Genomic DNA, 15,067 nt, shown 5'->3' with positions numbered 1-15,067 from the left:
GAATATCCAGTGTGCCCAACCAATATCGAACTGATTTTGCTTGCCAGGTTTTTGTATGGTTCGGTGTTAATCTACCTTAAATGGGATGAAAAAATTAGCATCTTAATAATAATGTCAACATTGAACATGTGTTTTTGTTGGCTATATTATTACGTTGGTTCCGTGGACATTCAAATTGACAGGTTGCTGCTGAATCGTGACATGTCACAGAATTACATTTTAAATTTTTACATATTTACCCATCTACCACTGAGATCTAAAAATGTCTTGACATCGATAAATGTACCTTCTGTAAAACCGAGTCTAAAAGTGTTACTCTCACTCATTTTGGTTGTTCGTATAGTAATACATTTTTAATACATTTTGTTGAAAATTAGAAAACTACATAATGTGCAAAACAACATAATTCATATTAACGGGAAGAACATAACTGAATCTATATGTTGGGGAAATCCTTAAATTAAAAAAAATTAACACTAAATTGAACATATTTTGTTCACAAATTTTTAAAAATGAAGCTTTGACTAATCAGAGATTTTTATATGAAATCTAAGGGGGGGGGGGGGGGGGAAACAACAACTGTCCCTCAGGGCCATGCTCAGGTCAACATGTCGATTGTCGAGCAGAAAAAGCTTTGAGGTCGACGCTCGGTGGGGGGAGGGGTTTTTGTCACACAAACAGGAAGAGCAGACCTGCGCGTTAATATTTACCCAACGTGATTAAAAGGACTCCTGGAGTACTTCTCATTCTCCATAATAGGGAAGTGAAACGGGAATTAGGTGAATAAAAACAAAGACGGCGTTATAAGCCTTCCTGACAAAATAATAAATAAAACAAAAATACGAGCGACCCCCACCACCCACCCATCAAGAAACCCGGGTCAAAGTGCACAGGAAGCTGGAGGCTGCCATCTTTAGCCAGTTGCTAAATGCTAGCGTCGAAACGTTAGATCCCGTCAAGCCAACGACGGGGAGGAGCGGTCGGTTCGGGGGGATTTTCTAGCTAGCTCTCCTCCACGGCTCCGTTGCGAATTGCAAACGCCGTTCTTTATTTCCTCCTCATCCGACCCTCGCCGGTGGATGCATTCGGCATGGAGAAGCTATCGGAGCCGTCTTGGACTTCTTCGTACACCTACCAGGTGAGCAAGCACAGCGCGGAGATGCTACACAACCTCGACGTCCAGAGGAAAGATGGAGGCAGGTTCTGCGACGTGATCCTGCGCGTCGGCGAGGAGAGCTTCCCCGCGCACAAGGCGGTGCTCGCGGCGTGCAGCGAGTACTTCGAATCGGTGTTCGGCCGTCAGCCGGAGGACGGCGACGCCAGGGAGCTGGAGATGCACACCATAAGCCCCAAAGTTTTCAAAGACATCTTAGACTTCGCTTACACGTCTAGGATCGTGGTGCGGCTCGAGTGCTTCCCGGAGTTGATGACAGCTGCCAAGTTTTTGCTGATGCGCTCGGTCATCGAGATATGCCAGGAGGTCATCAAACAATCCAATGTGCAAATCCTCGTCCCGTCCTCTCGGGGGGGAAACGCCAGCCTTTTCCAGGCCACCGGATCCGCGGAGCTGGGCTTCTCTGTGGCCCAGCAGCAAGATTTGGTGAACGGGACGGCGCTGGTAGGTTTGGCTAACAATGGACATCAGGTGGATGGGAGCGAAGCCGCAGCCGCGGCCGCCGTGCTACTGGAGAACGCCGCCGAGGGATCGATGCCCATCCTGCAGCCCGTCGACGGTCTGCCAGTGTCGCCCGAAACAACGACGTTGCATCACGACGTCGGTTCGAAGAGGGGCAGGGGGCGACCCAAGAAGGCGAGCGGCCCAGAGGAGCCCGTCCGCTTCAATCACAGCCCGCAGAAAAACATGGTGCTCTTTCCGTGCGGCGCTTGCGGCAAAGCCTTCACGGAAGCCTCGCGCCTGAAGAACCACGAAGCCCAACACGGAGCCATCGTTGGAGGCCGCTCGACGCCGGGCGGCATGGCTCTGATGGGCCAGGAGAACGACGCGCAGTTCCACGGGGGGCTGGCGCTGGACAACGGCCGCAAGCGCGAGAGGACCCGGCGGCACGTCGGCTGTGACATATGCGGCAAGGTGTTCCGCGACGTGTACCACCTGAATCGACACAAGCTGTCCCACTCCGGGGAGAAGCCGTACGCGTGCAATGTGTGCGGTCTGCGTTTCAAACGCAAAGACAGGATGTCCTATCACGTGCGCTCCCACGACGGTTCCGTGGGCAAACCGTACGTGTGTCAGAGTTGTGGCAAAGGTTTTTCCAGGTCAGTTTGCTTCTTTTTTTATTTATTTTTTTTGCACGTTGTAATTACTGTGTGTCTGGTGCCAAGACTGGAAGCATCAAATCAGCCCGTAGACCTGTCAGTCAGCTCCTTTTGACAGCACCAACTGATGTCTTGTAAACATATTCGCTTAGAATTCTGCTTTTGTGTGAACTTTTTCATATACAGCATAAATACCAGCATGTACAGTGGCAGGCTGCATTTGGTACTTGGGCCTTCAGTGCGGACTTAATCCACCTCTTAATACCACCACTTTACGTCACATAGAAACCATCAGTACTGTACAAAAAACAACTATAGCCGCAAGCAACCGTGCCAAGTACATCTTCTGCAGCATTTCAGAATCAATATTTTATCTAACAGGAAAACATAAAACAATTGGTTCAAATACATCCTACTCATCAGAGATGCTGATGAATAAATGTATTTGTGTATGCAGATCGCTACAGACGTTTTGCTATTCGAGCTTAGCTATAATCAGTTTGGCTCTGACCAACCTATCAGAGGATGGAAACATGATGATGCCATCGAGGGCCACCATGTTGGCCTTTTGAGGACAAATTTGAAATTGGGGGGCGGGGGGTCGTCATTTTGGATGATCCATCTCCAAATGTTCCTGTCAGAAGAGCTCCTTTTGTCTACCTCTTTCTTTTCCAATTTGATTTCATACAGTCTTTCCATCTGGTACTTGGCCTTCCTCGTTTTCGAGTAACCCGTACTTCCATCTTTGGCACTTCTCTTCCTACATACTCACATCAACTATACTGAATTCAAATATAAATGCAACACTTTTTGTTTTTGCTCCTATTTTGTATGTGCTGAACTCAAAGTTTAAGACTTTTCCTATGTACACTAAATGTCCCATTTCGCTCAAATATTGTTCAAATAGCTCTCTAAATCTTTTAGTAAGCAATTCTCCTTTGCCAAGATAATCCATCTGCCTCACAGGTCTGTTACCTCAATTTATGTCTGGCAAAATAGCATGAGCTTCAGGTCCTTATTGGCTATCGTTCCAGTTCACATCACAATCACTCCTAACACATCACATGCCGCTTGATAATCACTCAGAATAATCTTTGAGACATCTGAGAATCCGGGCTTTGCTGTCTTTTGGTCACAAGGTAGAGAAAATGCTTAAATATGGCACAACTGTCGTATTTGTGTACTGTAGGCCTACTGCACAAATATAATGTATATTTTTTTTACCCTTCAGACCAGATCACCTGAACGGGCATATCAAACAAGTCCACACAACAGAGAGACCCCACAAGTGCCAGGTGATATGAAAGATACTTCAGTTGAATAAAACTGTAAACTTACACCTGTCGTTTGGTCTGTTGCAGATTTGCAATGCCTCTTTTGCTACAAGAGATCGCCTCAGGTCACACCTTGCATGTCATGAGGACAAAATTCCCTGCAAAGTTTGCGGCAAGTTCCTCCGAGCGGCATACATGTCGGACCACCTCAAGAAACACAGCGAAGGAACACACAACTACTGCGGCATTTGCAACAAAGGTAAGTCATTCACACCCAACCGTACCCATAACCCCCCCCCCAAATAAAAAATTATGATATTGATGGTTTAAACCCTACATGGACTCCAAACTATGATCCCATGTGGTCACTGTAATCTTGAAACCCACATCTAAACCCCCTTTTTACACAGACATCCCGCAAAATAGCCACATTAGAGCCATAACAGAAGACCCAGCATTGATCCACTGTTTGTTTTTACACCCAACCAAGCCAGGTGTGATATTGTCATAGTGTTTTGAGCTTTCATTTTGCATGTGGCTTCCAATACCCAGTTAATTAGATGAATGTTGGCGCCAGCGTCTATTGTGTCTTTCAAATTGGTTGCGAGACAGTTGCTGTCTAATTGCTGTCAGCACTTTAGTTTGGGATAAGTGAGTGACAAATTATTTACTGTACAGGGACTGCAACAGATTTTTATATTCTCAATGTTCATACGAGTGGAAAAGTAATGTAACCACTGGTAAACAGAACACAATGTGTATGCTGACGCTGGAGTCTTACTGCTTTGATTGTTTCTTTACATTACTTCTGGTGTATATTCCCCTTCTCATATTCTTTTAACACACCTTGTTGAGGAATAAGCTAAAGGAAAAAAAAGTGTGTACTTATTCCTTTTGATGTCTGACATGACTCTTGAGCAGTGATTCTCAACCAGTGTGCCGGGGCGGGGCACATTAGTGTGCCGTGAGCACTCTTCAGGTATGTTGTGGGAAATTATAAAATGTTACTTAATTGCTCAAAAAATTATTTATTTACAAGAAACAATGTATCTTTGTTCATCTATTTATACCAGGGAGGTATAGTGACAGACAGAACAAATAGATGCTCTTATTAGATCACAGGAAGTACATACAGTAATATTTTTGTTTGTTGGTGTGCCATGAGATTTTTCAATTGTAAAATATGTGCCTTGGCTCCATAAAGGTTGGGAAAAAATTGCTCTTAAGGCATGTTTCTCACAGAGATTTAGGTAGAATCCCAAATTGTATGACCTCAGGGACGTTTGGTTAACAGGTTCCACTGTAAATCCTTCATTCAGTTCCTATACTGGTTGTCCTTACTTTATAAATTTAGAATAATTTTACATGGTAACAATGTTTTTTTTGTAGCTCTGTAGTTAGCTGCGGCTACAATTTGCCAACTACCAACTTGACTATTAGTACGGATGCCCACAAAAATGCACCGTTACTACAACACTGTTACCACTTCACCAGTCTGTCATACTTTCCGGGTACTAGACATGTCAGCCTTGTGGAGTACATGAATGCAAACACAGCTCCCAACACTTTTAGCCTGCTGCAAATTATCCTCTGCTCGGGCGGCAACGAAGGCGACCGTCTTGCGAGTTGCGATGTCGGTTCGTCCACCAAGCACCAAGTTTTGAGCCGTTGCCCGCTGCGCTCTGCGCTGTTCAGCTCTGGCTGAGCCAGCCACCCTCCCTTCACAAAGCTGTGGCCGTAAAGTCACGTAAACCATGGTGTGATTTAAGTATCACTTCAGTTTTCCTGTCACAGTTGAATTTTAAGTTGTGGTATTCTCAAGAAGCAGTCTTGTATTTCTTCTTACGCACTGTAGTTTGTAGTTAACATACAGAGGTAACATGGTATCTGTATTCCATCCATCCATCCATCCATCCATTTTCTCTACTGCTTATCATCACTAGGGTCGCAGTACTTATTTATATCCACCAGACTCCATGTTCTTCTTCATTCCTTTCTATGTGCTCCTTTTACATAGACCTCATAGTGTTCAGACAGACACACCACATAACTAAAATGCCTTGTGTTACAGGTAGCACATTTATGTGAAATGTGTGGAAAGCTTGTTTGAAAAACATGCAGCTGCACGTTACAATGTCAGTATTGACAAGTTGTTAATCTAAAAAGTCTTATGTTTGAGTGAAACTTATGTCATGGTCATGTAAATTTCATGTTTGTGTTTTTTTAAACAATATTTGGTTAAAATAAAACACATTTTCATCACAATTACAAGCTGTATTGGTACTCTGTATCAGTGAGTACTCATAGTAAGTACTTGCACTCGTACTCTGCCCCCCCCAATAAAAAATAAAAGTGGTATTCGTGTATCCCTATTTTATACTAATTGATGAACATGTGGTTTACTGTAGTACAGATGATACATTATTGCCTCATTTTTCATCGTTCTTCTGGATAGTTCTATCCAATCACTACTATTATTGTTATTGTGGTCAAACCAATCCAGGTGATCATAGTCAGTCTCTGTGAAGGCCACCGGTTTGCAAACGACTGCCTTGTTTGTGCTCTTCCTGGTCGCAGGTTTCTCAACTGCCTCCTACCTTAAGGTGCATACAAAGACACACCATGGCTCCTCACTTCCACCTTCTGCCACGTTGCATACCTTCCCTGAGCCAAGCGGCGAACTGCAGATGCACAACGGCACACCTTACCACATGGGACACCAGTGCTCAGTGGAAGGCAAGCAGTCGCTGGGCCCATCCCAAAATATTCATGTCTCTAGCTTTCAATTGGCTCTGCTGCTTTTAAATTTTTAGATCAAATGAGTTGCTGCATCTTTGTGTTTTGCTTAAAACACAAGCGCACATCAGCCTATGCTACTTCAAGCTTGTCACTCACTGTGTGTGTGTTGATTGATTGTCTGTGCTACATCATCTTGAAGTGTCACAGACCTAAATGAGCTGCTTTTTCTGCACCATTTCCTGTTGTCACAATCAGCGGTTAATGGAGTTGTTTGCACCTTGTTCTGGACATGGTTTGCTAATAATCATGTGGCCTATTTGGCTGTCTGTCTGTGTCCGGCATGGCCATGGCTGCATATGGTTTGTTGCGTGGCTGGTCCGTTACCAGCTTGTCTGCAATGCAGTGCTGCATGTTTTGTAATATTGCGTTCACCATTTGCTCTGGTTTCGTTGGAAAAAACCTCGGAGATGGCATAGACTACACAGTGGGAGGAAAAAATGTGAACCCTTTTGGAATTTCCTAAATTTCTGCATAAATTGGTCATAAAGGTGTGGTCTGATCTAGATTAAAATCAAATAAAAAGACAAAAAAGGAAGTGAACCTCTGGGCTACGGATTCTCCAAGAGTTAATCAGAGTCAGGTGTGAGCCAACCTGGAGTCCAATCAATCAGACATGATTTTCAATAAGTATTGCCTTGTGTACCATGCCTTACTGAAAAGAGCTCTAAGATGACATACAATTAAGTATTGTTGACTTTTATAAAGCTGGAAAAGGTTACAAAAGTTTCTCAACGACTTTATGTTGATGAGTCCACGGTTAGAAAAATTATCTATAAATGAAGAAAGTTCAGCACTGTTGCTTCTCTTCTAAGAGTGGCCGTCCTGTAAAGATGACTGCAAGAGCAAAGCACAGAATGCTCAATGAGGTGAAAAAGAACCCTAGTGTGTCAGCTGAAGTCCTACAGAAATCACCGGCATATGCCAACGTCTTGGTTGACAAATCTGTCATACATTAAACAAGAAAGGGATTCATGGGTGAACACTAAGGAGGAAGCTGTTGATGTCTTTTTCAAAAAATGGCTGCATGTTTGAAGTTTGTTAAAGAGCACTCTGATGTTCCACAGCACTACTGGCAAAATATTCTGCAGACAGATGAAACCGAAGTTGAATAGTTCGGGAGGAACGCGCAACACCATTTGTGGAGGAAAAATGGCACAGCGCACCAACATCAAAACGTTATCCCAGCTGTGAAGCATGCTGTAGGGAGCATCATGGTATGCGTGTGCTTTGTTCTTCATGGCCTGGACAGCTTGCTATTAATAGTCAAGTGGATAGTACTACAATTAATGACCAATTTATGCAGAAATATAAAAAATTCCAAAGGGTTCACAAATCCCACTGAAGATTGTGACCTTTAAGCCAAAACATGGTTAAAAAAAAAAAAAAGAAGAATGTTGACACATCCATTTTACAATTAAGACAAATGAGAGGAGCAACACACCAATTCTGAAAGTGTTGCTGGGCACATGTATAAGCTTATCCTCAAAAAGTGGCCTGCCTCAATAGTACTAATAACTAACTAACTGATAATAATAACTAACTAATAGTACTCACCTCAAATCGACACCATAGGGAAAAATGACAGGTGGTGACACAATTGGGATATGCATCATGGCAGCATAAATAGAAAAAAAAGCCTTTAAAAAACGCATGAATTTTAATCTTTTCGGATTGGAATCAGGCCGCTTTCAAATGTGAATTAAAAAATGGTATATGTATGTGATACCTGTGAGTGTGGCCTAAACGCACAAATCTACCTAAAAGTAGTGCTTTGGCACTATCTTGTGGCCTCCTATAGGCCAGTTATAAGCTGTTTTTGGGGGACCGGCGCCAATTAGTTAAAATCTTTACTATTTGGGGCAGGGCTCAGTCCCCATCTCCTTTGAATAAGAGTAGAACACTTTATACTGAAGTAACAATGATCTTGTTTCAATTTACTCAATTTAAGGTAATTATGTACCTTCTGCCGTCGAGTGGAAGAGTATTTAAATGTTCTGCCTGTCACGTTCCTGGCATAGATAGATGAACACATTATTTGTGTTTGGGAATCACAGCTTTATAGATGGCCAGCCATGAGAAATAGGTTAGAAAGAAACAAATCACTTAATTCATAAAATGTACAACAAACAAAATACACATCATCATGGAATTGCTGCCTTGCAGGAAGTGCATACGTAAATAACTTCGCCAGAGGGCTTGCGCTTGTCTGCTTCAACTGTGCTGTTCAGGCAGGTGCCTTTTATCATTGGTGCTGATGAGGAAACTTAAGTAAAGAATTACTTGCCCCCAGCCACTCTTTGAGAAAATACACTATTTATCTATTGACAGTTGTATGGTTGTTTGCTGCTGCCTCATTCTGGAAAACGAGCACGTCTTCCAGCATGCTCATGGCACGTGCATGTTCATTGTCACCGTTACATCCCAAGTGAGGAAAATCTACTGCTGTCATAGGTTGACGGTTGATTGATGATCCTGGGAACATGTCGTGTGGAATTGGCTTTGGAGGGGTTTAAAGATTTTGTGAAGGGAAACATTTGAATTCCCTGTGTTGATTGTGTTCTGTTTCCAGCACGTCAGAAGGTAATTCTGTTTCTGTGGTGTCTGCTGGCCTCTTATGTCTGTCCTACCTCTTCCTGGATGGGTGGTTTTGTAGACGGCAGTCGTCAGCTGGCGCGCTCCTCGGCAGAGGCAGGGGCTCGCTTTCATGGGCTTTCCGGACATCAAGTTCTCCCACAGCCTGGCCCTCCAGCCTTGGGCCCTCAGACAGAGCTGCTTGTAGGGAAGACAGGCAGGTCTCCGTATTTCTGGGAGTGTCGCTCCGGTGGGGTACCCGCTTTCCCCGTCCACGGGCCTGCTGCAGGTCAGTACAGTCCAGCAGGAGTCGGGTGGGGCAGGTGCATGATGTGAGGCTTACCAGTTGGGTGAGCGCAGCTGAACTTAATTCCTGCTGAGACAGACAATATGAGCAAAATCATTTTGACATCCTTTCACATATGATAAGAATTGAGCCCGGAGGTAGGCAATCATAGTCAATCATGCCGAACATTGCCAAAGACATAGTGCCCATTTGTACATTGTAAAAGCAGTGATTTATCAACATGTTGGAAACTTTTGACCCGAAGTATGCGCTTCCAGGCCGCAAATATTTTGCCTATGTTGCCTTGCCGGGTTTTGGACATACTTGGCAAATAACGATGATTCTGATTACCACAACTGTGCATGAGAAAAGAGTGTGAGAGAACTGGAGGAGTGTGAAGCGTTAGGCCCACTACACACTGAGCGACGAGGATAAGCGCTCCTGAACTTTTGCGCAATGAGTGGGATTCTGCTACTAGTTTTCATGAGTAGCTGACCGTCGGCAGCTAGTTTTGTTGGGGTTTGTAATTTGAATTGCAGCAAAATTACATCAACGCAGAAGTGATGGCCAATCAAAAATGAGGCATCACATGAGCTTTCACAACAAGAAGTACAGTTACGGGTACAAAGGAAGAGCCAGCCGGCCGGTCCCAAGCCATACGAGGACGCTATATACCCAACTTATATTAATAATTTCATATGCAGCTATGGCTAAAAAGCCAAGCGTGGAGAGCATCTGTCACCGAAATTGCCAAGAGCCTCTCAAATATAATACACTCCCTTTATTCTCGTCCAGTTCCTCTCTTTTTATTATTATACTATAGCTACAGCCGCCAGGGCGCGCTGCTCCTTCCTTAAAAGAGTTGTTTGTGGCTCATTAAGAATATTAGAGTAAAGTATACTGTATAATTTGGTGACTCAAAACATTTTTTCCCAGTAAGAACACCAGGCGTGGCTGTTTTTCAGTTGCAGCGAGTTGGTATGTGTGCGAGTGTCAATAGCCAGGTGTGTGGGTGAGAGTAATTTGTTTGCGATTATCCAGTTCAGGTGCATTTGTCCACGTTACTCTGTGTACGGTGGGCTTCACTTTTCGACGAGAGAAATTTGGACCAACCGAGGCATGCAGTTTGATGACTCATTTTATGTCAAATTGTTAACTGAATTTATGTAAAAGATTCCAAATGTTAATTTATTAAGGATTGTATTTACATACTGTACATGTTTTGACAACAGGGACCTTTTTCCCCAATAGGAAGCATTTTCACCTTAAAGTAAAGAAAAAAAAAATATATTTCTGTAGAAGCTTATGCAACTTAATCCTGAGGGGGAAAAATGCTGTAAAAAAACATTCAAAACTTGGCACAAGGACAAAGCAAATCCCACATGGAGAACAAAAACAAATAGCAAAATGTGTTTTGCATGTCATTGTAACTGACTCTTTTTTTATGAGGGGAAAAAAAATCAATTGAAATCTGAAATTTTATTTGAAAAATACATACTGTACTGAATTGAACCCAAGCTGAATGCTTGGTGGAAACTTCACAGGTTCCAGTTGATATTTGATTTATCTCATCTAGCCTGTTTTATATAAGCCAGTTGTCCTAATGCAAGCCTTTCTTTCCCCCATTTCCCCCTCTTACCTCCCACCCCGCATCCTGTCTCCCGTAGACGGACAAGAAAATGGAGAGAAATGCCCTCATCTGGAGTCTGAAGAATCAGATCCTTCTTTTGGGGAACTTTCCAACTGTGATGAAATGAAGTCTCCACACAAATCAGACCGGTCGGAGCTGGAGATGCCCTCGTTGGCCTGCAACGGAAGCTCTGCGGGAGCCCTGGGCTCTCCGGAGGGTCCCAAAGCCAAGATGGACCCCGAGAAGAAATTCAACTGCGGCATCTGCGGTCAGGCCTTTCGCACCAAGTCCTACCTCAGGAAACACCAGCACAGAGTACACAAAACCCCCAGGGCCCAGGCGGGGTCCGGGTCTGGTTTGAGCGAGCTGGCCCCCTTCTCGCCTCAGCAGAGCATGTCTCTGCTGGAGTCTTTCGGCTTCCAGATAGTGCAGTCGGCCTTCGCTTCCTCGCTGGTGGATGCAGACGCGGGTCATAGCGGGTTGGACTTTGGAGGGAAGTAACACGCACGCTTGGTCTCTGACGTTCCCTTCGAAGCCAGGTTGCCCACCGAAGTTGCTCCGTTTTTGACAAGTTAATAACTTTGCCTCAAGACTACTTCTCTTGCTTAATCTGTATATTTTTGCCAGACTGCCATATGATTCCTACTTTTTCTACTTTTTCAGAGTATGGAAAGTGCATATACGGTGTTGTAATTATCTTTATAACGAAAAGACATGAAGATGATCTCCCCTTTGTACCGTATCATTGTTTGGGGGGGAAAAAAAAAACTCTGGTTGCTTTGATTTTTCTTTGAGCTTTCGTAGCTGCACATGTTTCTGGACGTGACGAATCAACGAATGCACCCGACTCGCCCGTTGACTCTTCTGAAACCATCTTGGCTTTCAGAGCAATGGGCAGCGCTTAAGTTTGTATTTATATTGCTCTGTTTTCCCGACGGGGGGGTGGTTTAATCAATCGCAGATTCAAGAATTTGAATTTGTTCAATGCAAGCTAACACATTATTGTTCGCGTTTGCTTTAGTCACAAAAAGAAGCAAAGCACCGACAGAAGACGAAAGGTAAAAGGCACTTTCTATTTTGCGTTTCACATTTGCGTTTGAATCCTAACGTCTTTTGCGTAAACAAATCAAGAATGAGGCTGTAGAAGATATGATTTTTTTATTTTTTATTTTTTTTTCTCCCCCCTTTCTTTCTTCTTCATAGCTAAAACGACAAGGGATGCAATGGTCTCATCTTCTGGCGGAGAATAGTCGGGCTTCAGCGTGCACAAAAGTGACAAAAGTTCAAACCTGAAACACGGCACGAGCCCGTTGGCAATTATGTTCCCCAAACAACAACGTTCCCAAAATCCTTTGTGTTCCTTCCATTTCTGATAATTTACCGGGGGACCAAGGTCAGCTAGATTATCATTATATATTTTAATAAATGTAGATTCTATTTTATTAACTTATTTATGCCCTTGCTTTTGGGTGCAATTTGATTTCTTTGTGTGTGTAAATGTGAAACTAAATGTTTTTGATTTGTCAAATTTAAAGCTTTCGTAAGTTATGTTGCAGTGTGTGTGTGTGTGTGTGTGTGTGTGTGCGTGCGTGCGTGTGTGTGTGTTAATAAACGTGATCAAGTAGCATCCGGACCAATCACAAACTCAAATGAGCTGTCTTTACGTATATAACATTCCTCTGAAACTGAAATGAGAGGTTTCTACTGTATTGTCTAATTGAATCTTGCTTAAGAATCATGTGGGAATATTTGACTATACGAGCGCCTGCTCAGACAGGAAGGATGAACAACTCACATGTTTCGAATAATATTTCTGTTTGTCTGGTTTGCATTGGCCAATGTGTTTGTCACACTAAGTAAACTGTGTGTTTGTGTTCCATCTCCTTGCATTTTATTTTGATTAGAGAGTGACTGTGTTGTCTGTTTCTATATTATTTATGGTTATATAATGAATTGTAACAACTGTATATACCATCCATATGCACATTCTAGAAATATATATAAATATTGAACCAACCAATGAGGTTTGTTACTGGCGGACCTGTACATAAGCAGATTGTTTTAGTTTTGTCCTTGTCTGTTGTGCTAGAAGCTTGTTAAGTTATGTTGCGTTACATCTTTGGCTGAGTGTCAATCAACTACACGCGGTCACAATGTAAGCCGCATGACGCTTTTTATTTGTTATTTTGTTGTGATCCACTCTGCCATGAAGGCTTGTTTTGTTATTTGAGGACAAAGTGAATTTTACTTCACTCTGTTTGTTTTCATTCAGCCCGAAATGTTTGGCTTTCTTCTTTTGGTCTGTTGCTAAGTGCCTTCCACATACTGATTGTGCACAGCAGTGGATTTAAAGGTTGTCTTTGGGCAAATTGTACCGTGACTTGCATTGGAACTTCTTTTTATTTTTTTGTTTGTTTTTATTTTATTTTTTTTACAAAACACACAGAGAACATGTACAGCATCTAAACTTGGTATTTACTATATCGTCATACAGAACAAAACTCGCATACAAAAAAAAAAGAAAAGCTTTTAAAACGTGCGCTACATGTTTTGTTATGTCATTGGACATATTTCAGTATAAGCCGCATACTTTTCTACAGTATAAATCTTTGTTTTTGTACTCTGTTATTGAGTCTCTCTTGTTGCCACAGACAAGGATCCAATAAACTGCAGTGGAAAAGCCCCTGACATCTGCGCTGTTAATTATTATTTTTTTCCTATAATTCCACAACGTACTATTTAAAACACTACTACAGTATTTGATGGATTGATTTGGGGACATTTAGTTTGTCCTCATGTTATAGGAGCGTTGCACATTTGGTGTAACTTTAATCTCACTAGCTGCATACATTTTAAGTAATAACACACAATCTCACTAGCTGCATACATTTTAAGTAATAACACATTACAAATCATGATACCAGCCATGAATATGTTTTGTCAACAAGCTATTTAGATTTTGTATTTTATACGTTTTTTTTATGTTATAGATACAAAACCAATCAATGTAAAGATACTTAATTTTTGATTGACTGTATACTGTGTGTGTAAGAGTAATTCTATTTACAATAAGGTGTCAGTATAATATATAGTGAGGCCTTGCGATACGAGTGCCATTAATCCCCCTCCCCACCCCCCTCAAATAAAATTGTAATGTATTTAAGGAAAATACCAGTCTATAATATTGTACTTTACGAAATCATTTACTCAACATATTTAATTAGAATGTAAATAATTAAACAGTTTCTGCATTATAATGAAATGACTGTGGCTACTTCTGGTGTGCATGATTTGGCCACCAGGCGGCAGTATAATACAGTCATGCAGATGCAAAAGAAGAAGAGTTTCACCACTCCTGTGACTGAATAAGTTGTAATGTTTTTTTTGCATAGGATATTGATAATATGCTTGTATCATTGTCAGTCTGTTTGTGTCGTCGTGCTCAAATATTCATTTCTTAGTGTTGTAACACTGCTAGATAGATGCTCTTTGTTAGTTTGTCTATGCCTTAAAGTCTGCTTAATGGTAAACGCCAAAGGTACAGTATGTGGTTAAGTTTGACACTAAACTTCAACTAACGGTGGCATTAAACAGCTTGAAACCCCTTTTTGAAGGCTAAATTTACAGCATTTAAAACATAAAATACATTTAAGCATAATTCAAACTTCTTAAATCCACTCTATTACATTTTTTAATTACAGTTCAGTTGCAGTTCGATTGGTGTGAAGTGAACAACCTTGGAAGAAACATCCTACGGGATCATTATCATGAGAACATTCCAACATTATAGCCAAAGAGAAACCGGCCTCGCAAAAGCTTGTGGAATCATATGTAGAATCATATTCATGAATTACAATGTTGTCAGTGAAATGAATTGTGTTACTGTTCCCCCCAGATTATGGTAATAGTGCAGTCAATCAACAGCCAAATTTGTGTTGACCAAGCAATTCACATCTTACCACGAGTGGAGAAAGCAATAACAGACATTTGAATCCCGCACTGCTATAAGCCTCCGATTCCTCGCACCACGGCCGGTAGATAAAGTCTCCAATATTGCAGCTGATGTGAGAAAGGACAATAATCAGTGTTTGGTGTTTACGCTAGTTAGATATTGAATGTAATTACACATCACTTTATCTTGTACTCATCCCCGTCAGGGTTCACTGAAGTGGTCCAAACGTGTGCCTAATGATTACAATTAAACTTGAACCTTCTCCATGTTCTGTTACAAAT

The 15,067-nt window shown here is 42.1% G+C and overlaps 1 protein-coding gene across 3 annotated transcripts; it reads left to right on the top strand.

Moving 5' to 3' along the window:
* Positions 1-748: 748 nt before the first annotated feature.
* On the top strand, positions 749-13,522 carry patz1 (POZ/BTB and AT hook containing zinc finger 1). 3 transcript variants are annotated; one of them, XM_061688708.1, is made up of 6 exons: positions 749-2,274; positions 3,506-3,569; positions 3,636-3,807; positions 6,126-6,284; positions 9,001-9,207; positions 10,872-13,522. In XM_061688708.1, exons 1-6 carry the CDS (start codon positions 1,091-1,093, stop codon positions 11,333-11,335), a joined length of 2,250 nt encoding a protein of 749 aa, XP_061544692.1. In that variant the 5' UTR covers positions 749-1,090; the 3' UTR covers positions 11,336-13,522. The 3 variants fall into 3 exon arrangements, with proteins under 3 accessions (XP_061544692.1, XP_061544690.1, XP_061544691.1); XM_061688706.1 differs by lacking the exon at positions 6,126-6,284; XM_061688707.1 differs by lacking the exons at positions 6,126-6,284; positions 9,001-9,207.
* Positions 13,523-15,067: the final 1,545 nt, after the last annotated feature.

This window comes from Phycodurus eques, chromosome 10, assembly GCF_024500275.1.
Source record: "Phycodurus eques isolate BA_2022a chromosome 10, UOR_Pequ_1.1, whole genome shotgun sequence".
Classification (NCBI taxonomy): domain Eukaryota; kingdom Metazoa; phylum Chordata; class Actinopteri; order Syngnathiformes; family Syngnathidae; genus Phycodurus; species Phycodurus eques.
The sequence above is the reverse complement of the archived record's forward strand: the minus strand, read 5'-3'. Positions and strand labels throughout refer to the sequence as shown.

Excerpts from the sequence above, each read along its gene's own strand:
- patz1 (XM_061688708.1), top strand. The coding sequence starts at position 1,091 with ATGGAGAAGCTATCGGAGCCGTCTTGGACTTCTTCGTACACCTACCAG. Across the intron at positions 2,275-3,505 it reads TGTGGCAAAGGTTTTTCCAG|ACCAGATCACCTGAACGGGC; the intron begins GTCAGTTTGCTT and ends TTTACCCTTCAG. Across the intron at positions 9,208-10,871 it reads CGTCCACGGGCCTGCTGCAG|ACGGACAAGAAAATGGAGAG; the intron begins GTCAGTACAGTC and ends TGTCTCCCGTAG.